The 27,950-nt window shown below is 43.7% G+C and overlaps 1 protein-coding gene across 4 annotated transcripts; it reads left to right on the forward strand.

The window, feature by feature from the left end:
- The first annotated feature begins 1,150 nt into the window (after window positions 1-1,150).
- On the forward strand, window positions 1,151-27,771 carry GRIN2C (glutamate ionotropic receptor NMDA type subunit 2C). Of its 4 annotated transcripts, XM_072112404.1 has the most exons (14): window positions 1,151-2,044; window positions 2,189-2,743; window positions 3,272-3,687; window positions 6,078-6,664; window positions 6,788-6,902; window positions 6,994-7,205; window positions 8,144-8,306; window positions 8,397-8,550; window positions 8,865-8,990; window positions 14,662-14,891; window positions 18,584-18,744; window positions 20,902-21,089; window positions 25,784-26,016; window positions 26,574-27,771. In XM_072112404.1, exons 3-14 carry the CDS (start codon window positions 3,286-3,288, stop codon window positions 27,603-27,605), a joined length of 3,603 nt encoding a protein of 1,200 aa, XP_071968505.1. In that variant the 5' UTR covers window positions 1,151-2,044; window positions 2,189-2,743; window positions 3,272-3,285; the 3' UTR covers window positions 27,606-27,771. The 4 variants fall into 4 exon arrangements, with proteins under 4 accessions (XP_071968505.1, XP_071968506.1, XP_071968504.1 ...); XM_072112405.1 differs by having other exon boundaries at window positions 1,151-2,743; XM_072112403.1 differs by lacking the exon at window positions 2,189-2,743.
- The last annotated feature ends 179 nt before the right edge of the window (window positions 27,772-27,950 follow it).

The following is a 27,950-nucleotide window of genomic DNA, read 5'->3' on the forward strand; positions in this document are numbered from 1 at the left end:
AAAAGAAGGTGAACTCCGGCGGACCTCAGTGGGGAAGCGACACATGCAGGAAATTGGACGCACGATCTTAGTGAATCGCCACAGACCCGAATCCTCGTTGGACAACGCACGGCGGGGATCGCGATGGGATGGGTAAGTAAATGTGCCCCAATGTGCCTCATTTTCTTTTATTAGTTGCATTTTAAGTAGCAGGACCTTGTGATTTTTCAGGGATTTGCCAGTCCTATCCATAGTATAGATATGTCAGATGTCAGATAGTGGGGGGTCTATCACTTGTTCACCCCAAAATTTGTGGCGTCAGCGATGGAATCTACAGAGAAAGGAGCCAAAAGAACAGCTCCATTTCTATTTTAGTGGCAAAACTTTGTTACTACAATCCTCTTGAATGAACGCTGAGCTGCAGTTCCCATGGCTGTCCACTACATGGGAATGGAGCTGTTCATTCAGCTGTTGATTCTTATATGAGGCTATTGAGGACCAAGCCTATGGCTATAGAGGATGAAAACCAACAACCCATCTAACCATAGCCCATGCCATTCCCTCACCAATAATTTAATATTCTCTAGGAAATCCTGTGTTTATATATAGGGAACGATTTATAAAATATTAAAGGGCTATTCACATTTCAGCAAGTAATTGATATTGTTTGAAAAAGGAAAAGTTATACAATTTTCAGATACAGTTTCTGTATTAATTCCTCATGGTTTGCAAGATCTCTGCTTGCTGTGATTACATAGAAAGCTTCTATGTTACTTCCAGTGGACAGAAATCTGTCCATGGTCACACAGGTGCACGGCTCCTTATAACCCACAGCTACAATTACTCTCTTTGATACTAACAAGCTGTGCACCTGTGTGACCTTGGTCAGATTTCTGTCCACTTAGAGGCTTCCTATGGAATCACAGCAAGCAGAGATCTAGAAAACCATAAGGAATTGATACAGTAAATATATTGGAAAATTGTATAATTTTTCATCATACAAAAAATATCAGGTGGGAAAACCCCTTTAAGTCTATTCAGGTTCAAAACAGCGCCATACCTGTCCAAAAATTGACATTGCCCAATTTCATTATAACAGAGTTAAGTTGCAGTACCAGACATAACCAATGGAAGGGTATAGCGCTGTTTCTAGGAAGAAGTAGCCATGTATTAACCATTACAGTAGATGACGGAGCATCATAGCGTCGCGCTGTACTGGTGCCGGCTGACAAACACAACCCTGCTACATCTCTCTGTATAATACACAGGCACTAAGATACTCAAATACACACCTACAGCGACACTCCACAAACACCTGTATCCAAAAGTTTAAAAGAAAAGAAAAAGAGTAAAAATTAAATATACGAAAGACACAAAATCATTTAAACTAACAGATATATCAAAAAATGAGCTGAAGGTGATAGGGCCAGCACTATAATCCCAGGGTGCAGAGGAGATGATTTAGGGAACGAACCCTGATAGATGAAGACCACCCATATATAAGATTATGATATAATGTCAGAAAATTAATAAAATCCTTGGTAGAGCCGGAGACTGAGATGTTTGTGGGAGCAGAGGATGCGAGTGCGTGACACCAGCCGGGGACGTGGAGTGATGGAGAGATCCCCTCTCTGTCCTTGATTCTGTCCTTTCCTTCTCGCCTCTCCTCATACTCCTGATACCTGTCTCTTCTCTCCTCCCCGCTGACTCTCCCGTCTCACCTACCTCCCAGATCTTTTCTCCCTCTCGTGTTCTCTCCATCACCGTATCCCACTCTTCGCACTCCTTCTCTCATCCTTCTCCTCATCCCCTCCCTCACCCTGTCCCACCTCCTCCCTCTCTCCCCGTCCTCTCTCACTCTTTGCCTTTTCCTTGTTGCTCTGCTCCTTCTTTCTCCTTCTAGTTTTCCAGTTTTCCGTAGTTCTCCGTTTGTCTCCTTCCCATTCCCTGTCCCTGTGTTTAGATGTGTCTCCTGTGCTCTGCTCTCCTTGCAGTTGGCTCTGCGAGCTCCGCTCCGTGTCACATCGTTCTGGCATCATCCTGTACGGCTCCTGGCTCGGGGCAGGTGAGGGATGAACGTTACCTGGCTGGGACACATGTTACTAATGATTGGGCTATTGCTGTCTTCCATTACCTCCGTCCTTCCCTACCCATCCTTGTCATTGCCATAACCATACTCATGTCATGCTTCTTTTTCTCCATGGGACAGACTAGCAGCAGGTTGCTTAGAGGAAAGAGTTAAAGCAGCTGTGCATCTGAAGACCAACCTCTGAATGCTCATCCAAGAATCCAAGGAAAACCATATGCCATATTTCTGCTGTGCCCACCGCATTATGCCATGCCCCCAAGCCACTCCATGGCACCTTGCCACATTCCTGCACAATCAACATCATTTGTACCACATTCCAGTGGAGTCCATATAATTGAGATGGGCATCTGAGCCACCTAGATAATTATGCCAGGCTCCAAAGTAGCTTCAAGCGTTGTGCCACCTGCAGAGAAGATGACATTGTGCCATAGTCCTCGGAAGACACTCCATGGGTAGATGCAATGCTATGGAGAACCATTTTTGGACCATTTTCTCTCTAGACTTTATGGAAGAATCTTTAAGTGCATGGTCTTCATGGAAGGAGAGGGCCTTCTGCAGGGTCAAGGTCTTTTGGAAAGTTTCCTTCTGCCATGGATGATCTATCTTCTGGTCTAGACAAGGTTGTTCCATCAAAGTTTTGGTAGAAGACTGTAGGTCAGATGTAACCAAGTCCAGGTGAGAGAACAAGTCCAGAAGAAGTGTGTAGTCATCTTTCAGGGCTCTCCAAGAAAGTTCCTGTATGTGTGGATTAGGTTTTGGCTCAGTTCTGGCTGTATTGGAGTTTAGGATCAGGTTCTGGTTTTGTGGCATGATCTCAATATGACGTCTGCTGCTCAGACAGGAGTCACAGGATCAGCTGCCACATCCACCCATGAATAATTCAAGGGATAACTAAAAATACATCGTAGTTCTTTACGTGTGTCCCATTGTCCTCCGTCATCCTGTCTCACAACACGCACCCTCCTTCATGATACTACATTCTTACAACCTTCTTGAGGTCCCACCTCACCTCCCTCCACATGATGCTGCCTTACTCTTTGTAATGTTATCATGCTATTTCATGATGTTCCTTCATCCTATGTTACGATATATTTTCCATCCCTATAAACCCTTATATACCAAATTCTTAACCTTTACTGGATGTCCCCATTTTCAAAATTGTGGTGGTGTTCCCTAACTATGTCTATGTCTTCTTTTCTACAGGTTCCACCATTGCCATGTCCGTGGCCCAGTCTCTGGGATGGCTTTTCATTGGTGCTCTCGGTTGTGGTGCCGTAGTAATGGAAACGTTGCTTCCCCGAGCCGGAGGACCGGTGGTGAATGTTGCTCTGGTATTTGGTGGGTCATTTCCACAGATGGAATTGGTAGGACCCCTGATTCCAGAGGGATCTTTAAATCTACCTCTTGACATTCAACAAATGACAGTGCTGGTTAACGATAGCGGCCCTGGACCACTTTTGCGCCAACTGTGCCTGGCATTGAAAGGAGCACACGCGATTGTGTTTCAGGACAATATTGGGACTGAGGCTGTGGCTCAAATTCTGGATTTCATCTCTTCTCAGACACTTGTACCAATTATTAGCATTAGCGGAGGATCTGCCGTGGTATTGACTCCAAAGGTAAGCACAAAAATGTGGAATCATCACTCCAGAACTTGTCCATAAAGACCCATCTTGACGCTTTCTAGCATAATTTTTATGCCAATGTCCGTGTTTCAGTTGTCATATCAGGATGTGGTATCAATGTAGAACTATGGGGTTGCTCTACTGATTGAGGGAGGTTCAATGACAAATTCACCTCATTATTTCTGATCTGCATCATATTAGGTTCTTGATGTAACTGAGTATATGGTCATTCGATGATGTTCTCACCAATAATTTAATATCTGGAGTTAGGGGATACCCTTATACATTCCTGCACATTATACTGCAGCAATGTAGGTACGACCTTTCATCCCATCCTTGACATTTGCAGCAAGCTGTGCTGCCCTGCAGACATCGAGTCATGATCACACTTCCAGCTAATGGATGCAATACAATACCATAGGAATCTGAATAGACTCGATTGATCATCTAGGTGTTGGCTGTAGCCTGCTCCAAAATAGAAAGAACAGGCAGTAAATTATACTGTTTGTGTTTTTGAGATGTTTCTCCTTATGGTCACATTTCATGTGGTCCAAAAGAATTGGATTATGAATAGAAACATCACCACGGTCTCTTAGGTTTGGATACTTCTATGAAGCCACCTGGGGAATGATGGTTGGATAAGGGTCGGAGAGAGGCTTCCAGTCTCATATCATTGTGTAAACAAGAAGACCAACCTTAGCCAGTAACTTCATTGAAGGCTTCCTTTTATAATGTGCATATGACAAGACCTGATCTGGAACTTTTTTTGCATAAAATATGTCTTCAGAACTTAATGAGATAAATATTTGGGGCATTTTTGGTAGTGGTGCACCTACCATTGAGACTACCAATGGAACTACTCTTGGCTGGTCCATGGTTTCTTTTCCATAAGGTCCTGGTTGCTGTAGTTGACTCCCTTCATTGTAAAACTTCATTGTCCCAAGGGTCCAGGAAAGTGGGTGGAGAACGGACAAAGACCAGCCTCTTCAGTCATGGTGGGTCAAAGATAGCATCATAAGGATGATCTAGTGTGATCTTTATTTGAGGCATCTCTCTTGTGTACACCAGTGTTATCATGGCTTTGGCTGGTAGATGCCAACTAATAATATCCACACACCTCAATTAGCTGTCGACTGATTGATGACCCCATACACATGCATACTCGGGTCACCAGAGTCTACATGTGATTTCAATGGTAAGAGAAAAGTTAGCCAAACTTATGTGTTTGGGGGAATCTGACCTTTCTGATGATTTCTCAGGAGGCAAGGATCAGGCAGGTTGTATTTTACATGTCTGATCTTTTTACTCTCATAGAAGATACTTCTAAGCCAAAAACAGAGATGTTGGTGCATGGGGGACAAAACAGCTGTTATTCAAGGTGTATGGTGGATTATTTTGTCCCGAGTCCATTAGGCTGGGGCATGCTACATTCAACATGTCCAACCTTTCCTTTCTCCAATACTATATGGCGGTGGGGGGTTTCCGTACACTTATGATTAGTTGCTTGGAAATGAATGGGTGAGGTCAACTCCTCTCTAAAACACATGGAGGACCTTATAGGTCACATTCCCATTGTAGATCATCAGTATCAGATTAGTGAGTGTCTGACATAGTGAATAGGAACTGGGCTGCAGTTCCTGGCATCAGCCACTATAAAGGGAGTGGAGCTGCACTTTCATCTCTGTTCTGGTATCAGTTGATCAGTGGAGGTCCTATCATTATTCTGGAAAAGCCCTTTAAGACATTATCATCCTTTATTATACCTGATCATGTACAACTTAACTATCCTACAATATATATATAGGGTCCAGTATTATGTCCAACAATCCATCACCTCCACTTTCCCAGAAATCCTTCTCTCTCTTTCACCGAGGTCATATTTCTGCTCATTTGATTCACTGGTGCAGATGTGATCCTCCTTACTGCACCGGCTCTTGGCTCCCACCCAAATATTCTCCCCACCACGGACCTTAAAGACCGGAGTATTGAGTTTTGTGTTCTTGGACGCCAGCAATAAGTATCCTTGTACCTGGGCATCAATGTTATATATGATAGGGACTTCATCTCCCTTCGTTCTTAATTGCTCAGTTTATTTCTTCTTATGACGAGAAGCCAAAGCTTGAAGAAATCAAAGGGAACAAGTAGTTTCACAGCTGATGACGCATCTGCTTCTATCTCGCGGCCTTCGTAATTTTCACTCCACATCACAGTATATGGAAATCAGGGTTACGCGGTGGTGAAAGTTACATAATGGTTTCATTGACTAACATCTGTCATGTTTTTTTTTTTTTGCCTATTTTGAGATTTGATCACTTCATTATTTGTGTGTTGTCTAGAAAGATATAACAAAAGTATCATTAAAAAAATTGTCATTATCTACCCAGGAGCCGAGATCTTCCTTCCTGCAGATGGCAGCCTCGGTGGAGCAGCAGCTCACCGTCATCTTCAAGGTGTTGGAGGAATATGACCTTGGCCCGTTCTCCGTTATAACCAGTCATTACCCTGGTCACCGGTTATTCCTGAAGACGGTCAGAGCTATGTGTGAAGCTATACAACCAGGTTGGGGCCCTCAAGACGAACTGATACTAGAACCAGGAATTGGTCCAAGAGGGACTCAAAGAGTTCTTCGACAAATTTCCGCTCCAGTCCTTCTACTATTCTGCTCCAGAGAGGAGGCCGAAGAGTTGTTCCCCATCGCTGGTGAAGCTGGACTACTTGGACCAGACTATATCTGGGTTGTGCCAAGCTTTACAATCGGTTCTCCAGAAATCCCTGCCGAGTTCTTCCCCGTTGGACTTGTTAGCGTGGTGACTGATGGTTGGCGGAGGAGCCTAAGGCAAAAAGTTGAGGATGGAATTGCAATAATTACCGCAGCAGCTAGGAACTATTTGCAGAAACATGGTGAGCTGCCCAATCCTGGAGGAACCTGTTTGACACCAGGACAAATGCAAGGAAATGACACTTTGTATAGGTACATGTTGTGCAATAGTTGAGTCTGCACTCGTCAGGTTGTCCTAGTCAATTTTTCCCATTTTTTCATGCCCTTTATTGTCTATTCCCATTTGCTCCACCTCAAATTATTTCCATCTCTTAGGCATATGCTGAACATAGAGTGGCAGGAGAGGGACCTGTCCTTCAATACTCAAGGATTTCTACTCAATCCGTCCATGCTGGTCATTACATTGACCCCTCAACGGGTATGGGAAGAGGTAAGTCCTTATCTATGGCTTATCTATGGCTTTATCTAGGTAGTACTTACAGAATTTGTCAACAGCCAAAGAAATATGTCCCCCTTTCTAGGTTGGCAGATGGGAGCGTGGTATTATACGCATGAAATACCCAGTATGGCCACGATATGGTAGTGGTCAACAACTTGTGGCAGATACTCGTCACCTAACTGTGGCCACCTTAGAAGAGAGACCATTTGTTATTGTTGAGAACACAGATCCGGTCACGGGAGACTGCGTACGGAACACAGTGCCTTGCCGAAAACAGAGCAACCTGACATTGAGGTAAAGGGGATCCATCAAAAGCTCACCATACAAAGGAAGGGTAGAATAAGGGAACAACGAGATAAGTATTTTTGAGATTCAAGCTTCTCTTTTTAATGTCTTGAGAGGTTCTGACTCTCAGTGAGTAGGACAAGTTGGTGTTGGGCGACGCAATGCATTATGGGGAAAAACTTGTAAATTAGCTTTCCTCCGGAAGGAAAGTGCTCGCCTCCATTGTCCAGTGGATGAATACCATAAAACATCATCAAAAATATCACTTTTTGGGTTTTGGGTTTCTTCGTCTACGCAGAGCAGAGCATTTGTTTGCTAGATGAAGCAGCCCTTCTTCTTGTTGAGATGGTCTTGCTGGTTTATGGGTTCATTAGGGTTCATGGGAAATAATACTTAAATTAGTTCTCCTCGAGAAGGAAAAAACACTTATTTTTATACCAAATAAAGGTGACTTTCAAATTAATATCCAGTACATAAATTATAACCAAAAATTGCCCAAACCAGACACCCATCTGGGCCTCGATTTTGGGTTCTTGTCCAGAGCACGGTATTGGTTGGCTGGATGAGTTACCTCAGCTCTTGGGAAAGGGATTCTGGTTCTTTTTGAGAAAGATAGTGTACGGCTCCATGGGAAAAGACCCATGGACTGGGGTTCCCTTGACCAATGAGATCAAAAGTTTTGGTGGCCAACCCTTCGTCAAGTCCCAAGAATTCAAGTCCCAGGAAATCCTAGTATTCTCTACATTGGGTTGTGTTCTGCTGTACCCCTAGAGTTCAGTATTGGGTTAGAGCAAGAACCCACCAGAGATTTTGTGGTGCTCTGGTCTAGGTTCCATATAAGTCAATGTCCAACCAATTAAGGGGTCTTAAAATGTGACTAGCGATATTGACCAAGGCAGGCTGGTTGTTTGCCCTTAATCACATAATTCTTACCTATTATACCCTAGCAGTTCAGGTGAACCTTACTCCAAGCTGTGCTGTAAAGGCTTCTGTATCGACATCTTGAAGAAGTTGGCTCGGACAGTGAAGTTCTCCTACGATCTTTACCTTGTGACGAATGGCAAACATGGGAAACTTGTGCGAGGCGTATGGAATGGGATGATAGGAGAGGTGAGTGGTCTGGTCCATTATCTTCTTAAGTTCTCCTTTCTTACACTTTATACTTCACCATTTGTTCATTTTTGCTTCTTCCCTGTACAGGTTTATTACCAGCGTGCTCATCTGGCTATCGGATCTCTGACCATCAATGAGGAGCGATCAGAGATTGTGGATTTTTCAGTTCCCTTTGTAGAGACTGGAATCAGTGTCCTAGTGTCACGTAGCAATGGAACCGTGTCCCCCTCAGCTTTCCTGGGTAAGATCTATAGAGCATTGTTCAATACTCGGAAGCATACCTCCGTCTTAAAGGGATTGTCCAGGTTGTCATTATTTTGCGTTGATCGATCTAGAAAAGATCCAAATGGGCTCCTGATATTTGACCACAATGGGTGAACAATCATTTATCATATTCACCGATTCGGATTTTAAGAATCTCTAGTTGCCCTCTCATTCATGGTCAGCTTTAGTCTATCTATTGAAAATATATCATGTGGGTCCTTACATTTATGTTTTTGTTGTTTTTTTTTTACTGAGGTTTTCCCTTAGAATGACATTAGCTTCTGTCCACAGAGCCGTACAGCCCAGCCGTGTGGATGATGATGTTTGTCATGTGCCTGTCCGTTGTAGCAGTGACCGTATTCATCTTCGAGTATTTCAGCCCCATGGGATACGATCAGGATTTAAACAATGGAAAACGTAAGAGAATTTCTTTTATATGATCCGAATTGTGTAAACAAAGCAAAAAAAGAAAGATAAAAGTAAATGTCCCAAATTGCAAGTGGGAAGATACAAGTTGTCCTGACGTGATGACTCTCTAAAGTCAGATGAGGTTGAGGGAAGGGAGGATCAGATAAATGGAGTTTTTATCACCCAAATTTTTTGTTCTCGAGGAATATAAGCCCCCATGAGAGGAGATTCCCCTCTCCCCTATTGAGAATACATGCACACTTAGCCAAGCCTTATGTGAATGGGGGGGGGGGGAGGGTTGGAAACAGGGATGGACCTGCCCACCGGAGCACCAGATGGTCTTCTGGTGGGCCCAGGCTCTCATACACAATAGTTATCCACCCCAAAACCAATCTATTTGGAGGTGGCTAAGGCAATTACTCTCCCATAGACCTGAATGTACAGTGGTTGTACCTACACAACAAAATCTAGATTCAGCCCGGTCACTGGGAGTAGGACACCAGACCCCCATTCCCGAGATGGACATCTTCATAAACAATATGACATCATCAAATCATTGCTGGTATAGAGACAAACACTTTAACAAAGAAAATGGCAACACCTAGCTGTCAATTTATTCATAGATGTGTCCCATGGGAGTGGCCAATTTCCTCGGTCCCTCCCCCACCCTCAGGAAACCACTCCATCATGCATCTATTTCACATTGGAGGGATATGGGTGTTTGTTTGTTTTTTAAAAAGACACATGACGGAGCGGTTTCCTGAGGGTGGAGGGGGAGAGGAAACCGCTCCTGTCTGACCACTCCCATGGGACACGAGACACTGCTCTGCAGAGAGAAGGGTAAACTTCCATCTAAGATTTCTTTTTATTAGAAAAAGCTAGTTTTAATATAAAAACACTTTGGCAATGTGCACACTATTCACTATGGGGAGCAAGAAAAAGGGCTCCTGATGACAGGTTCCCTTTAAGGTGCTAATTGTTTTGTATTGCAGACATCTACTTCGTTTCTGTGTTGCTTTTTATATCCTTATTTGTCTCTGGTACTAAATACGGTTCCAGAACATGTACCACATAAAAGAACAAGACCTCATGTTAATTGAGTTCATGAACCATTTATGGAGGATGAACAGTGGGGAGAAGGAAGAATTAGATAGGTCTGAAGAGCCAAGTACATAAGCAAGTGGTGCAGTGTTATCTATATAGAGGTCAGAGAGGAGGGAGGAGATAAGCTGTGACATCATCTATTGTCAGTAGTGATGTAATGATGGGTCAGTGTTATCTATATAGAGGTCATTGTACAGGGAGGGGGAGGAGATAAGCTGTGACATCATCTATTATCAGTAGTGATGTAATGATGGGTCAGTGTTATCTATATAGAGGTCATTGTACAGGGAGGGGGAGGAGATAAGCTGTGACATCATCTATTGTCAGTAGTGATGTAATGACTGGTCAGTGTTATCTATATAGAGGTCATTGTACAGGGAGGGGGAGGAGATAAGCTGTGACATCATCTATTGTCAGTAGTGATGTAATGATGGGTCAGTGTTATCTATATAGAGGTCATTGTACAGGGAGGGGGAGGAGATAAGCTGTGACATCATCTATTGTCAGTAGTGATGTAATGATGGGTCAGTGTTATCTATATATAGGTCATTGTACAGGGAGGGGAGGAGATAAGCTGTGACATCATCTATTGTCAGTAGTGATGTAATGATGGGTCAGTGTTATCTATATAGAGGTCATTGTACAGGGAGGGGGAGGAGATAAGCTGTGACATCATCTATTGTCAGTAGTCATGTAATGATGGGTCAGTGTTATCTATATAGAGGTCATTGTACAGGGAGGGGGAGGAGATAAGCTGTGACATCATCTATTGTCAGTAGTGATGTAATGATGGGTCAGTATTATCTATATAGAGGTCATTGTACAGGGAGGGGGAGGAGATAAGCTGTGACATCATCTATTGTCAGTAGTGATGTAATGATGGGTCAGTGTTATCTATATAGAGGTCATTGTACAGGGAGGGGGGGAGATAAGCTGTGACATCATCTATTGTCAGTAGTGATGTAATGATGGGTCAGTGTTATCTATATAGAGGTCATTGTACAGGGAGGGGGAGGAGATAAGCTGTGACATCATCTATTGTCAGTAGTGATGTAATGATGGGTCAGTGTTATCTATATAGAGGTCATTGTACAGGGAGGGGGAGGAGATAAGCTGTGACATCACATATTGTCAGTAGTGATGTCATAATGGGTCAGTGTTATCTATATAGAGGTCATTGTACAGGGAGGGGGAGGAGATAAGCTGTGACATCATCTATTGTCAGTAGTGATGTAATGATGGGTCAGTGTTATCTATATAGAGGTCATTGTACAGGGAGGAGGAGGAGATAAGCTGTGACATCATCTATTGTCAGTAGTGATGTAATGATGGGTCAGTGTTATCTATATAGAGGTCATTGTACAGGGAGGGGGATGAGATAAGCTGTGACATCACATATTGTCAGTAGTGATGTCATAATGGGTCAGTGTTATCTATATAGAGGTCATTGTACAGGGAGGGGGAGGAGATAAGCTGTGACATCATCTATTGTCAGTAGTGATGTAATGATGGGTCAGTGTTATCTATATAGAGGTCATTGTACAGGGAGGAGGAGGAGATAAGCTGTGACATCATCTATTGTCAGTAGTGATGTAATGATAGGTCAGTGTTATCTATATAGAGGTCATTGTACAGGGAGGAGGAGGAGATAAGCTGTGACATCATCTATTGTCAGTAGTGATGTAATGATGGGTCAGTGTTATCTATATAGAGGTCATTGTACAGGGAGGAGGAGATAAGCTGTGACATCATCTATTGTCAATAGTGATGTAATGATGGGTCAATGTTTTTTATATAGAGGTCATTGTACAGGGAGGGGGAGGAGATAAGCTGTGACATCATCTATTGTCAGTAGTGATGTAATGATGGGTCAGTGTTATCTATATAGAGGTCATTGTACAGGGAGGGGGATGAGATAAGCTGTGACATCACATATTGTCAGTAGTGATGTCATAATGGGTCAGTGTTATCTATATAGAGGTCATTGTACAGGGAGGGGGAGGAGATAAGCTGTGACATCATCTATTGTCAGTAGTGATGTAATGATGGGTCAGTGTTATCTATATAGAGGTCATTGTACAGGGAGGAGGAGATAAGCTGTGACATCATCTATTGTCAATAGTGATGTAATGATGGGTCAATGTTTTTTATATAGAGGTCATTGTACAGGGAGGAGGAGGAGATAAGCTGTGACATCATCTATTGTCAGTAGTGATGTAATGATGGGTCAGTGTTATCTATATAGAGGTCATTGTACAGGGAGGGGGATGAGATAAGCTGTGACATCACATATTGTCAGTAGTGATGTCATAATGGGTCAGTGTTATCTATATAGAGGTCATTGTACAGGGAGGGGGAGGAGATAAGCTGTGACATCATCTATTGTCAGTAGTGATGTAATGATGGGTCAGTGTTATCTATATAGAGGTCATTGTACAGGGAGGAGGAGGAGATAAGCTGTGACATCATCTATTGTCAGTAGTGATGTAATGATAGGTCAGTGTTATCTATATAGAGGTCATTGTACAGGGAGGAGGAGGAGATAAGCTGTGACATCATCTATTGTCAGTAGTGATGTAATGATGGGTCAGTGTTATCTATATAGAGGTCATTGTACAGGGAGGAGGAGATAAGCTGTGACATCATCTATTGTCAATAGTGATGTAATGATGGGTCAATGTTTTTTATATAGAGGTCATTGTACAGGGAGGGGGAGGAGATAAGCTGTGACATCATCTATTGTCAGTAGTGATGTAATGATGGGTCAGTGTTATCTATATAGAGGTCATTGTACAGGGAGGGGGAGGAGATAAGCTGTGACATCATCTATTGTCAGTAGTGATGTAATGATGGGTCAGTGTTATCTATATAGAGGTCATTGTACAGGAGGGGAGGAGATAAGCTGTGACATCATCTATTGTCAGTAGTGATGTAATGATGGGTCAGTGTTATCTATATAGAGGTCATTGTACAGGGAGGGGGAGGAGATAAGCTGTGACATCATCTATTGTCAGTAGTGATGTAATGATGGGTCAGTGTTATCTATATAGAGGTCATTGTACAGGGAGGGGGAGGAGATAAGCTGTGACATCATCTATTGTCAGTAGTGATGTAATGATGGGTCAGTGTTATCTATATAGAGGTCATTGTACAGGAGGGGAGGAGATAAGCTGTGACATCATCTATTGTCAGTGGTGATGTAATGATGGGTCAGTGTTATCTATATAGAGGTCATTGTACAGGGAGGGGGAGGAGATAAGCTGTGAGATCATCTATTGTCAGTAGTGATGTAATGATGGGTCTGTGTTATCTATATAGAGGTCATTCTACTGGGAGGGGGAGGAGATAAGCTGTGACATCATCTATTGTCAGTAGTGATGTAATGATGGGTCAGTGTTATCTATATAGAGGTCATTGTACAGGGAGGGGGAGGAGATAAGCTGTGACATCATCTATTGTCAGTAGTGATGTAATGATGGGTCAGTGTTATCTATATAGAGGTCATTGTACAGGGAAGGGGAGGAGATAAGCTGTGACATCATCTATTGTCAGTAGTGATGTAATGATGGGTCAGTGATGTTATATTTATATCATGTGGATAAGTGTCTTTTGCCATACAATCCCTTTTAACAGTGAGTCATTAAACACACTAAATCTGTCACTAAGGATAAATACAATCGCTCTTACTCAGGATTGTCCTTATGAATAATAGAAGTTCAGACATGTAATTCTTCAAGACGGGAAATAATGGGAAGATTTACTAATTGTGTCTTAAAGTTAGACAGTACAAAGTTAGACTAGACAGTGTTCTGCTGCACCAGATTCATCACTGTCATACCGAATGATAAATTGGTTTTGTTCTACTTTAGTCTATGCCCAAAAAAAAATGCAAACAAAATTTTGTGGCCAACAGGGAGATGCGCCAGTACTTTTGACAGTTTTTATTGACTTTGGGTCAAGTTCAATATAATGGGTGTGGCTTATCTAAAAATTGGGCGTGGCTTAGAGGATAGAGGGTGTGTCTGTACACTCAAACTTTGCCCCATTGCTGTACATATCATTGAAGTGTCAAAAAATTGACTAACATATTTGCTAAATGTGAAGTCATTTTGGTGCCATAAAATTTTGGCAAATTTTGGCAAATTTTAGTAAATCTCCCTGAATGTGAATATAAGATGCTAACATTATATTTATGTATAAGTCCAAGAGCAGCAATGATAAGCCGGCCCTGGCCGCTGTATAATGCTCCCACAGACAGTCAGCCCACATTGCTGCTTGTAGGGACCCCCCCCCCTTAGGAGTAAGCTGGTGGGGGCCCTGGGTCACACACCCTAGGAGCTCTCCCCAGAATCCTGCCCTGCATGTAAATGATACTATATATACTATATATAGCATAGATACTCTTTATAAAAAAATTACCTTCAGGGCACTGGATAAACGGATGTGCTCGCCGCTGTGAGTAATAATAGCTACAAAGATCAATTTTTCAGCGATGCAGCAAAGGACAGGCACAGATGTGAGAGGACGATAAGAGACGGACAGGGATGAGAGATAACGTTCGCACTTGTCTTTTCAGGTTTAGGAGGTCCGAGTTTTACCATTGGGAAATCCTTATGGCTGCTGTGGGCGCTGGTGTTTAACAATTCAGTTCCCATACAGAACCCGCGTGGCACGACCAGTAAGATCATGGTTCTGGTCTGGGCGTTTTTCGCTGTGATATTCTTGGCTAGTTACACGGCCAACCTAGCCGCATTCATGATTCAGGAGCAATATATCGACACGGTGTCCGGCCTGAGCGACAGGAAGGTGAGTGGGGTCATAGCTCCTCTTCTTACATGTGCTTCCTATTAAATCTTTTAATTAATTGATTTTTTTTTTAATTTAAAGGGGTTTTCCATAATACCCTGCTCCGGCACCTGGTTCCCAATTTTGGCTCCAAGCCAGACAGGACTGGATTTGGCCAATGGATGTCCTCCTCTGACCACAGGAGGCAACTCATTGGCTAAACCGGGGCCTGTCCCGGAACTAAGGCTTGGTGCGGAAAACTAGAGTTCCACGGAAACAGGGACCTATGGCAGGAAAATAATATATTTTTCCCTCCCTAATGACTTCCCCTGCCCCCTAAGAATTTTACAGATTCCTGGAAAACTCCTTTAAACAGTTCATATTTTAGATTATATATTATTTTTATTATTTAATATTTATTATTATTTGTAATTTATAATTTGAATTTTTAATTATTTTTTAGAATTCTTATTATTTATTGCGATTATTTATCATTTTTAAAAGGTTTCAAACCAAAAAGGTTATTTCTTTTTGTTCAGTTAGTCAAATAATCTTTATTAAAGAGTTAAAGAGCTATGAAAAACTCTGGCACTTTTTCCACCCAGCACCTATAAAAAAAAACTTGCTTTCCCCTGTTCTCTTGAACACTGGGGGTCCAACATTTAGGACCTATGTGGTACTTATCCACTAACCATAACTATATATTAGTATACAGACCTAGGATAGGAGCATAGGATATGCAGACCACACATATATAGTTATACATTGTCCAGATAGTGCCCTGCTATATCCAGGTAGTGTCAGATAGTGTCCTACAGTGCCGAGGTTACACATTGTCCAGATAGTGTTCTAAAGTGCCCAGGTAACATTGTGTACAATCAGGGCCGGATCGTGGGAGGGGCTCCCGGGGCGCGGGCACCGGGGCCCCCACCACTTTGCTTCTACGGAGGGCCCCATCAATGGTGCTTTACAGTGTGGCTTCCAAGTTAGTTCCCTGCTGTGTCCAGGTAACTAGATCATACATTGCCAAAATAATGCCTTGCCATGCCCAGATATATAGTGTTTTCCTTTCCCTCATAATGTCCTATAGTGCTAAAGTAACTCAATTATATATTGTCCACATAGAATTATAAAGTTCTCAGATAAAATCGTGTACAATTCTTAGTAAGTTTCTTGTAGTGTCCAGGTAACTAGTCCAGATGGCCCATATAATGTCCAGACGGTGTAAAGATAGATAGTATGTAGAGTTCACAGAAGGAATCAAAAATAATAGTTCCCTATAGAGCACAGATGACTACATCATACATTGTCCAGGCAGAGCCCAGCTAAAAAGTGTGTACAATTCCCAGATTGAGCCTGGCAATGCCCAGGTAAGTAGATTACCGGAAATGGATTATATGTTGTCCAAATTGTACCTTACCCTACACAGATGACTTGCAGGGCCCATATTACCAGATGATACACTGACACACAGTCCCCAGATAAACAATGATTACTGATAGTGCCCTGCAATGCGGAGGTAAGTATGTTGTATACTGTCCAGATAGAGACCTGCAATGCCCAGGGAAGAAGGATGTACATTGTTCAGATTTTGTCCTACAATGTCCAGGTAAGTATATAATACAGTGTCCAGATTGTATCCTGCAATTCCCAGGTAAGTAGGTAATACATTGTCCAGATAGGAGCCCACAATGCACAGATAAGTAGGTAATACATTGTCCAGATAGTATCCTGTAATCCCCAAGTAAGTAGGACATACATAGTCCAGATAGCATCCTGCAAATCCCAGGTAAGTAGGTAATACATTGTCCAGATAGCATCCTGCAAATCCCAGGTAAGTAGGTAATACATTGTCCAGATAGCATCCTGCAAATCCCAGGTAAGTAGGTAATACATTGTCCAGATAGTATCCTGCAATCCCCAAGTAAGTAGGTAATACATTGTCCAGATAGCATCCTGCAATTCGCAGGTAAGTAGGTAATACATTGTCCAGATAGTATCCTGCAATCCCCAGGTAAGTAGGTCATACATTGTCCAGATAGTATCCTGCAATTCCCAGGTAAGTAGGTCATACATAGTCCAGAAAGTGCCACCTAATGCCCCTATAAATAATTTCTTTAGTTCCCAGATAGTGCCCTTCCTTACTGAGGCAAATAGATAGAAAGGGTATACAATTCCCAAGTAGAATCCAAGTATAATCCAAGTAAGTAGATTATACCTGGTCCTGGTGGTGCCCCAAAAAATAGTGTATTGTATACACTGAGTCTTTAACTCTTGAAGACCCTGTCAGCCATGAAATGTTACACCAGATATTTAGCGCATACATTATCTATAGGTTGTGAATGCCCTTGAATCGGCATCTGCCCGGCACATGGTTATAACCTGCATTGACATGTCCTTCTAAAGTCAAGCATTGTTCATACCTGCAGTAGGAGGAGGCGCTGTAATTGGTGACGGGGAGATCAATAGGAAAAGATGAGAAGGAACACGGAATAAACATAGGCACAAAGGAAGCTGCCGGGGGAGACAAAGGGAGGCATTAGCGGGATGGAAATAAAAGCTTCTGGGAGGGGGGAGCAGTCCCAGACACTCCTCATTATGTTTGTGATTAAACTCTCATTAACACATGTGGCTAATTGTCAGAGCCGGGGCGGTCCGCTATCATCCAGCGTGATGGAGTGTAAGGGAATGTGAGGATAGAATGATTCATGTGCTACAGGATCCGGATATGGCTAGAAAGAAGGCTTCAGATCCAGAACCAAAGGCTGTTTGGATCCAAATAGGATGTGATATGACGGTATTATTATACCGCCCTACAGCGCATAACAGGGACTGCACAAGACTCCCTGTCCCCAATGGGGCTCACAATCTAATCACCTACCAGTATGTTTTGGAGTGTGGGAGGAAACCAGAGGACCCGGAGGAAACCCACACAAACACAGAGAGAACATACAAACTCTGCAGATGTTGACCCTGGGACTTGTTGCCTTAGGTCGCCAGCGCTGCAAAGCTACAGTGCAAACCACTGAGCCACCATGCAATGGTCTCCGTTAGCATCCATCCTTAGCATCCGGTAGACCTTCCGCTATTTGAGCGAGTAGTTGGAATGAAAAAAAACGGATGGCTAAAAGAACAGAAACTAACCAACACTAGCGGAATTTGGACGACACCACGTCCATCAATTCCAAACCTTTCTATCAGATAATGAGAGACGTTCCATTGATGTTGGTGCTGGAATTATGTAATCATTTTCAGATTTCTACTGTCAGATGGGCGGAGCCAGACTGATTTCTCCACCCATTTGACAGCATTGAGCCTTATTGTAACAATAATCTTTATTTATATAGTGCCATCAAATTCCGCAGCGCTTATTATTAGTAAATTGGATGTAGAAAGTTCATATTGTACACTAATTTGACTTGATACTGTCAGATGGGTGGTTCTAGGGCAGAACAGACTTCCTGGCTCCGCCCATTTGACAGTACTGAACAGTAGATAGGGCTGAGTTGCAATGCCAAGCACATCCATTGTAGTGTATACAGTGAAGTACAGACACGTGTCCCTGTCTCCCCATTGTCGGAATCCATGACCACCCCTTTAAAAGGTCTTGTTAACATTTTTATTATTGTATTAGTATTATTAGATGTTGTTGTGTATATATCTCTATCTCTCTGCGCATCTAGAAGAATATATAAGCTTTTCTGTGTCTGTAGTTCCAGAAGCCACAAGAACATTACCCACCTTTCCGATTTGGCACCGTCCCAAATGGTAGCACCGAGCGCAACATCCGCACCAACTATCCTGACATGCACAGCTACATGGTGAGGTACAACCAGAGGTCGGTGGAAGACGCTCTGGCCAGCTTGAAGTCTGGGTGAGAATTAGTTTATAAAATAAAATCAAAATATTTACATTATTTAGTTGAATAATGTAGGTAGAGTATACAGGTCTCACTGACAATTACTGCATGTGGGCGGTGTAATCAGGTCTCTCACTGTCAATAACTGCATGTGGGCGGGGTAATCAGGTCTCTCACTGTCAATAACTGCATGTGGGCGGGGTAATCAGGACTCTCACTGTCTGTGGGCGGGTTAATCAGGACTCTCACTGTGTGTGGGCAGAGTAATCAGGACTATCACTGTCAATCACTGTGTGTGGGCGGGGTAATATGGACTCTTACTGTTAATCACTGTGTCTGGGCGGGTTAATCAGGACTCTCACTGTCAATAACTGTGTGTGGGCGGAGTAATCAGGACTCTCACTGTCAATAACTGTGTGTGGGCGCGTTAATCAGGACTCTCACTGTGTGTGGGCAGAGTAATCAGGACTCTCACTGTCAATCACTGTGTGTGGGCGGGGTAATATGGACTCTTACTGTCAATCAATGTGTCTGTGCGGGTTAATCAGGACTCTTACTGTGTGTGGGCAGAGTAATCAGGACTCTCACTGTCGGTCACTGTGTGTGGGCGGGGTAATATGGACTATCTCACTTTAAATCACTGTGTGTGGGTGGGGTAATCAGGACTCTCACTGTCAATCACTGTGTGTTGGCAGAGTAATCAGGACTCTTACTGTCAATCACTGTGTGTGGGGGCGGGTTATTCAGGACTCTCACTGTGTGTGGGCAGAGTAATCAGGGCTCTCACTGTCGGTCACTGTGTGTGGGCGGGGTAATATGGACTATCTCACTGTAAATCACTGTGTGGGTGGGATAATCAGGGCTCTTACTGTCAATCACTGTGTGTGGGCAGGGAAATCAGGACTCTCACTGTCAATCACTGTGTGAGGGAGGAGTAATCGGGGCTCTCGCTGTCAATCACTGTGTGTGGGCGGAGTAAACAGGACTCTCACTGTCAATCACTATGTGTGGGCGGAGTAATCAGGACTCTCTCTGTCAATCCCGGTGTGTGGGGGTAGAGTAATCAGAACTATATATATGTGCATGTGCACATTCTGTGTATGCTTGACAAAGATTCATGGTGAATGGAAACGTTGCAGTTTTTTTCTATGCCTTTGTGAATAAAAGTTTGAGCTTTTTTCATTATATTGGATGCTGTGGCCTTCTCTTTTTACTTTACGGAGTAATCAGGACTCTAACTGTCAATCACTGTGTGTGGGCGGAGTAATCAGGGCTCTCACTGTGTGTGGGCAGAGTAATCAGGACTCTCACTGTCAATCACTGTGTGTGGGCGGAGTAATCAGGACTCTCACGGTCAATCACTGTGTGTGGGCGGAATAATCAGGACTCTCACTGTGTGTGGGCAGAGTAATCAGGACTCTCACTGTCAATCACTGTGTCTGGGTGGGTTAATCAGGACTCTCACTGTGTTGGCAGAGTAATCAGGACTCTTACTGTCAATCACTGTGTGTGGGCGGGTTAATCAGGACTCTCACTGTGTGTGGGCAGAGTAAGCAGGACTCTCACTGTCGGTCACTGTGTGTGGGCGGAGTAATATGGACTATCTCACGGTAAATCACTGTGTGTGGGGTAATCAGGAATCTCACTGTCAATCACTGTGTGTGGGCGGAGTAATCAGGACTCTCACTGTCAATCACTGTGTGTGGGTGGGGTAATCAGGACTCTCACTGTCAATCACTCTGTGTGGGCGGAGTAATCAACACTTTCACTGTCAATCACTGTGTGTGGGCAGGGTAATCAGGACTCTCACTGTCAATCACTGTGTGTGGGTGGGTTATCAGGACTCTCCCTGTCAATCACTGTGTTTGTGGGTGGGGTAATCAGGACTCTCACTGTCGAACACTGTCTGTGGGCGGAGTAATCAGTACTCTCACTGCCAATCACTGTGTGTGGTGGAGTAATCAGTACTCTCACTGCCAATCACTGTGTGTGGGCGGAGTAATCAGGACTCTCACTCTCTTACCGTGGAGTCATGGAATGGAATTTCTCCGCTTTTTACATAATCGCGCTCCACATGTAAGTCTATACATCACGGGGCTCAGCTTCTACAGATTCCTCTATTCCTCTCATTCTCTTGATGAATATGTTTTCTTTGTCATTTTGGGCCCCCAGAAAGTTAGATGCCTTTATCTACGATGCGGCAGTGCTGAATTACATGGCGGGAAAGGATGAAGGGTGTAAGCTGGTGACTATCGGCAGTGGGAAGGTCTTCGCCACCACAGGCTACGGTATCGCTCTACAGAAGAACTCGCGCTGGAAGCGACCCATTGACCTGGCCCTGCTGCAGTTTTTAGGAGATGGTAGGTGTCCTCCCCTGTGATGTCTCCACTAGGTTATTCTTGTATAGGACTTACATAGAAAGTTAAATGATCAAAAAGTCAAAGTAAAAGTTAAAAAAAAACTCCAGAAAAATGTAACTTTTAAACTTACTTTAGTCCCTGCCGATCCCAAGAAATCTGCATCAAAATTTTCAGCTCTCCATTGTCAGAGAGGCGGAGCCAGGCTGTCTGCTATGGCCATGGACACACCCCATTGACCCATCTGATTACCATGTGATAATCTTCTTATATTTCTTATCCATGGCCTCCTTCCTTCTAAAATCCTGGGGATGTTACCAGAACCCCTCCATGCTGCAAATTCGCAGGAGCACTATCCCCTCCCACTTTGTGTTGAATCTTCCTCTGCTGCAGCAGGAAGAGGTACGGTGAAGAGCTGAGGGAGCAGGGAGAGACAGTGTAACAACCTGTGAAGCTGCAGCACAGAGCGGTTCTGGTAACCCCCGGGAGCACTTGAGACACTTTAACTTAGGTTTAAAAGTTGAATTTAGAAGAAAGGGGGCTATGGATAACAAATATAAGAAGATGACCCCAGTCACAGTGATTGGGTGTGTTAGTAAGTGATTTGCCATGATGGATTTTGAGGGTAGATTTTCTTTAAATAGTTGTGATCTTGTCATTAGGTTTGTGCTGAATAACCCTAACCCTGACCCTAGTATGTAGTAGACAGAGTCCGTGATATGACAGAGACAGAGTGAGAGATATGTTTAACTCTGGAACACAAAGAAAATATATAGTTTGGATTTTTTTCCAGCTTTCCAGTACATTGCTTGGAATAATAAGAATGTATATGACTCTATATATAACCGTACACAGTAAATCCCAATCAGTGCTGATAAACAATGCTGCGGTAATTAAAAAGTTACAGCTTCAGGGACAAGAGGAGGCATAAAATAATTGGAATAAATTATCCTGCTCGTTCATTAGGAGGATTAACCCTGAGATGTAATGGAGTAGGAATAAGGAACCTGTCAATCATGGCGGCAGATCGTAGCTGACTCATCGCCCCATGGCTGACATCTTCCAGCATCACAGAATAAAATCCTTCCTGGAATTTATGCCATTGTCAATCCTCCCTGTGAATCAGCGAGTATGTGTGAACGGCGTCCAATAGAAGTATATGGAAGGTCAATCAGTCTTTTGTCTCCCTCTCTTAAGGGGATCATTAGCTATAATGTGACAATCCCTTTAAAGCAAGGTTCCAGGCATAAATAATTGATGAACTGTATTAAAAATACCTAAAACTTCCACAGATCAGCTAATACCCAGAGAATGGAATATGAAGGAAACAGCGCCGTTCTCTGTGTAGTGGCTAAACTGAGTTACTGCATCTTATCTCTTAGTTAAATGAATGGGAGCTGACTTGCAGTAAGCTGTTCTGACCACTACAAGAAGAATGCAGCTCCTTTTCCAGTCCCTGTTTAGGAATGAAACCACATGAACCTGATTTTAAGGATCTATTCCAGAAGATTATTTTAAGGGGCGGTTTAATCGGTCGCCCAGGGCCCAAAAATTCTGAAGGGCCCACAGCCACCAAAAACACCCACCAAATTCAATTCTGTTCTGAAGAGATGGCTATCCAAAACACCAACACCAACTCCTTATGCATTAATATAAAAGGTCTTACATGACCTTTGAAGGTCCTCCCACTGCAGAACTGAAAGCTGAAATTTTCCAATCCCAAGAAGCTTGGTTCTGGTTCCTTATGTAGGCAGTAAGTCATACCATCAAAATACATCAGACTGAAGGGGGCTTACAGTTTTAATACAACATTTGACAGTCTTAATCTGCCCCTGACCTATTCTAAGTTATTAGCCTGGAAAACCCCTTTAAGTGCACTTTATGTACTGAGTAAATGCTCCATTTGGTGCACTGGGCTTCTGGAACCAGATTGTGTTGTTCACTGATGTCATATAAAATATATCATTGTATACTATTGTATCAGGTTGACTTTGCCCCTGATGTTGCCCCCTACTTTCTTACAGTTGGTGCTACCTGAGGTAACAGGTTCAATTTGCCTCATGACTGGTGTATCCTTGTATATCAGGTATAAGGGGAGTATAAGTCCATCATCCTATATGAAGAGACAATATTTTTTACTGTTTGGTCCGGCTTTGTAGCAGATGACTTTGTCCTAATGTTGTCCCCCACCTACTTGCAGTTGGTGCCGCCTGAGGCGAGAGGCTCAACTTAACTCATGGCTGGCGCACCCTTGTATATCAGTCCATAGGGGAGTATAAGTCCATCATCCAATATGAAGAGACACTATTTTTAATTGTCGGGTCTTGCTTTGTAGCAGATGAGTTTGCCTCAATGTTGCCCCCCCTTCACCTTCTTGCAATTGGTGCCGCCTGAGGCAAGAGGCATAAGTCCATAATTCAATATAGCAGTAAGTAGGTAAGGACAGAACTTGGGGTCAAGTCAAATCAAATTCTCCGGGCTGGGGTCTGCATTTTAGATTTACAATACATTAGGCAATGTCCCTATTACTTTGTATTGGTCTTATCGCCCAGTGCGGAGGATTACAATAATTCCTCGTAATTGTCCTGCAGGCGCTTTCCTTAGTACACAGGTGCCCGGTGCTGCTGCCATCTGTTAAAGAGAGACTCAAACAGGTTGCAGCAACGTGCGGACAGACGAGTGCAATTGAATAGAAATTTCCGGCAGCAGATAATAACATTTGTAGCTGCTTGAAAAAAAAAATGATATTAGGAAATTGTCAAATAGAATAATAGTCTCTGATATAATGAAACTTCTATAATATAGAGCCAGGGGGACTCCTTGTATATGGTGTATCTAAGCAGGACCTCCTCCTTCTATGTATATCCTCATCCCTGCTCCGTCCTGCTATGGAGCCTGAGTGCGGTATAATTGGGTCGCACTACTTTGCAGTATGTCTCAGATTCTGGTTACATTCTGCATATAGATGCTGAAGCTGCCGCCATCCATCACGGCTCCGCTCCTGCAGAAAGGACACTATGTACAATCTGCTCAGCTCCTCCTGCTCTATAACATGCTGCCTGCATATAGGACACTATGTACAATCTACTCAGCTTCTCCTGCTCTGTAACATGCTGCCTGCATATAGGACACTATGTACAATCTGCTCAGCTCCTCCTGCTCTATAACATGCTGCCTGCAGATAGGACACTATGTACAATCTGCTCAGCTGCTCCTGCTCTATAACATGCTGCCTGCAGATAGGACACTATGTACAATCTGCTCCGCTCCCCCTGATCTCTAACATGCTCCCTGCAGATAGGACACTATGTACAATCTGCTCAGCTCCTCCTGCTCTGTAACATGCTGCCTGCAGATAGGACGTTATGTACAATCTGCTCAGCTCCTCCTGCTCTATAGCATGCTCCCTGCAGATAGGATACATGTACAATCTGCTCAGCTCCTCCTGCTCTGTAACTTGCTGCCTGCAGATAGGACACTATATACAATCTGCTCAGCTCCTTCTGCTCTATAGCATTCTCCCTGCAGATAGGACACTATGTACAATCCGTTCAGAGTGTGGTATAATTGGGTCGCACTACTTTGCAGTACGTCTCGGATTCTGGTAACGTTCTGCATATAGATGCTGAAGCTGCCGCCATCCATCACGGCTCCGCTCTGGAATTCATTTGTAGACGACTCGTGGAACTTTCTCTTTTGGTGCAGCCATTTTTAAGAGCTTTTTGACAAACTGCACAAAATCAATCTGCGGCGAATAGACCTATTTTTCAAAATTGCAAAACGGAGACGCTTGGAACTCAGCCGCATTCTTAAAAAAAAAAGTTGGAAGAGTTTGTCATTGTTTTACTGGTGTTTTCTATCTGCTCAGAAATGCATTTCCATTGTTACAGAGTCTGCTGCCATGTACCATATACTTTCCATGGAACATAGTGACCCTACATGGCTTGTCCTGGTGCCAAGTGGGACACTATATTGTTATCAATTTAACCTTACAGCTCCAAAACATACTGCTTGTAGATAGGACACTATGTACAATCTGCTCAGCTCCTCCTGCTCTATAACATGCTGCCTGCAGATAGGACACTATGTACAATCTGCTCAGCTCCTCCTGCTCTATAACATGCTGCCTGCAGATAGGACACTATGTACAATCTGCTCAGCTCCTCCTGCTCTATAACATGCTGCCTGCAGATAGGACACTATGTACAATGTGCTCAGCTCCTCCTGCACTATAACATGCTGCCTGTAGATAGGACACTATGTACAATCTGCTCAGCTCCTCCTGCTCTATAACATGCTGCCTGCAGATAGGACATTATGTACAATCTGCTCAGCTCCTTCTGCTCTATAACATGCTCCCTGCAGATAGGACCGAATATACAATCTGCTCAGCTGCCTCTGATCTATAACATGTTCCCTGCAGATAGGACACTATATACAATCTGCTCAGCTCCTCCTCAACCATAACATGCTGCCTGCAGATAGGACACTATGTACAATCTGCTCAGCTCCTCCAGCACTATAACAAGCTGACTGCAGATAGGACACTTTGTACAATCTGCTCAGCTCCTCCTGCTCTATAACATGCTCCCTGCAGATAGGACACTATGTACAATCTGCTCAGCTCCTCCTGCTCTATAACATACTCCCTGCATGTCATTCATCTACACCAGTTCTCTAATTATCTTCCCTTGTAGGTGACACGCAGAGGCTGGAGACAGTGTGGTTATCAGGCATTTGCCAAAATGAGAAGAATGAGGCGGTGAGCAGTAAACTAGACATTGACAACATGGCCGGAGTCTTCTACATGCTGCTGGTGGCTATGGGGTTGAGTCTTCTGGTCTTCTCTTGGGAACATCTTGTGTACTGGAGGATGAGACATTGTCTACCCAGCTCTTGTGTGGAGCAGAGCCTCCTGGGCATCAGTCGGGTAAGAAGGTTGTAGAATTGGGGTGCTAAGGAAAACAAATCAGTGTCAGCAGTAGATTTGGCCTTTAGCTTTTGACTTCTGACCCCACTTAGTGGAAAAGAATCACGTCTCACAGTATAAGACGTTGTGGCCCACCGGTGCTTTCCATCGTTGGACCAGTCCGTCCCTGACAGTTTAATGCAAACAGTTCTAGTAATATGTTAATTACCACACAATATGGAGTAGAACTAAAGTGCTTTGGTTAACGAAGGAGCAGGTTTTGGTCCAAAGCACATTTGGAGGAAAACCTAAGATCAGATCTTCCGGTGGGAGTCTTTTCTGTTCAAGAAGTGCTAAAACTTAAGTCAAGATCCTCCTGTTGCTAGATCCTCTCCAGCATCATTGTGTGTGTTAGTACTATACCAACCATGGAGTAAAGAATTGTGACTTCTATAGGGACCCTCGGCAGAGGACCAGTTGGGCTTTGGTGAGAAGAATGAGGACCCCACTCTTCAACATGTGTCTAATGTCTCTAAGTGGTCCGTAAGTAAGTTGATTTTGTTTCTCTTGCTCTGTAGGGGATTTACAGTTGTTTTCGTGGTGTTCAGAGTCCATCCCGAGGTCCTACATGCCCCGACCCTGATGTAACAGGGACGCCCGTTCCAGCCAATGTTTTGAGGGTGCTACAAACAGCGAGGGATCTGGTTTCTTCTTCTGGAGTTGGTGGATCCCTGGAGACAGCTTCTCATGCTCTTCGTACGTGGAGACAACGGAGCGCAAGTCTTCAAGCTGCTTTCTCGGTCCAAGGATCCCAGCAGCCAATCCAAACCATTTCTTCTCCTCAATGTGCCGTCATCACCAAACCTGTAGCATCTGTCAACCATGCACCCGGCGGACCACTTCTTTCTCCAGCGTTAAGATCTTCTCACGGAGCTTGTTGTCCACCAGAGGAGATAAACCCCACCACAACGACAACACATACTTTCCTCTGTCCGGAGAATATCCCACAAGTTCCCCTCATCTCACAGAATGGAAACATGCAGGAGACCAAATTGGGCATTGGTGATATTTCCCACCTAACGATAAGCAAAAGACTGGAGCCAATGCTCAGACCACCCAACACTTCCAAAGTAGCCTCACCACACAGCAGAGCTTGGTGCCCATCCCCTGTTCCAAGGCGAGTATCAAGAAGGCCTTACTTGTTGTGTGATTCCCTCCAAAGGGAAGACTGGAGGCTACACCAAAGATGTGGTGGACCTCTTTACTGTTCCCTTCCTCATAGCTCCCATGTGTGCCCTATCTGCAGCAACAGCAATAGCTATCCCCTAAGGCACAGAGGCGGGAAATTGGGTAACGCCTCTTCTTCGAAGTCTTCCCAACACGAAGCATGTCCACAGGAGACTGTCTCCGCACATGCCCTACCATCCACCTTAAGAGACGCACACACTGTATTTAGCATGGCTACTCTAGGAAGGACTGTGTGTTACTCCCATGTGGGGAATAATAGGAATCCATCCTCTTCATCTTTAGGAACATTTCCGGGTGGCAGAGCGAGAACCCACCACCCTACTGACGCATGGAGGAGAATTAGCTGGGAGTCTGAAGTGTGATATTTGTAGTAGGACAATGAGGCCTGTGCCAGATTTTCTGGACCTCAGGACATATATAGAGAGGTCTGGGATATCCTATATACCTATCCATGGAGCGGTGGAATGGATTAGGTATGACTTTGATGTGTCGTATTGTCACTTTACATTAAAGGGCATGTCCACGTTTGATGACCGTAGATCCTTATTACTTATTTCGTACTGATCCTTATTATGGACAAAGTTTCATCCATATTTCTGGAGCTTGTCGTCAGATCCCTTCCAACGTGGTCGATCTCCTATAATGAAGTGGGTCACTTAGTTTTGCCTAAATCTTTACCGTTTCGTGCCCTGGTGTCATGGCCGACT

Source organism: Engystomops pustulosus, chromosome 6 (assembly GCF_040894005.1).
Source record: "Engystomops pustulosus chromosome 6, aEngPut4.maternal, whole genome shotgun sequence".
NCBI classification, from domain to species: Eukaryota; Metazoa; Chordata; class Amphibia; order Anura; family Leptodactylidae; genus Engystomops; species Engystomops pustulosus.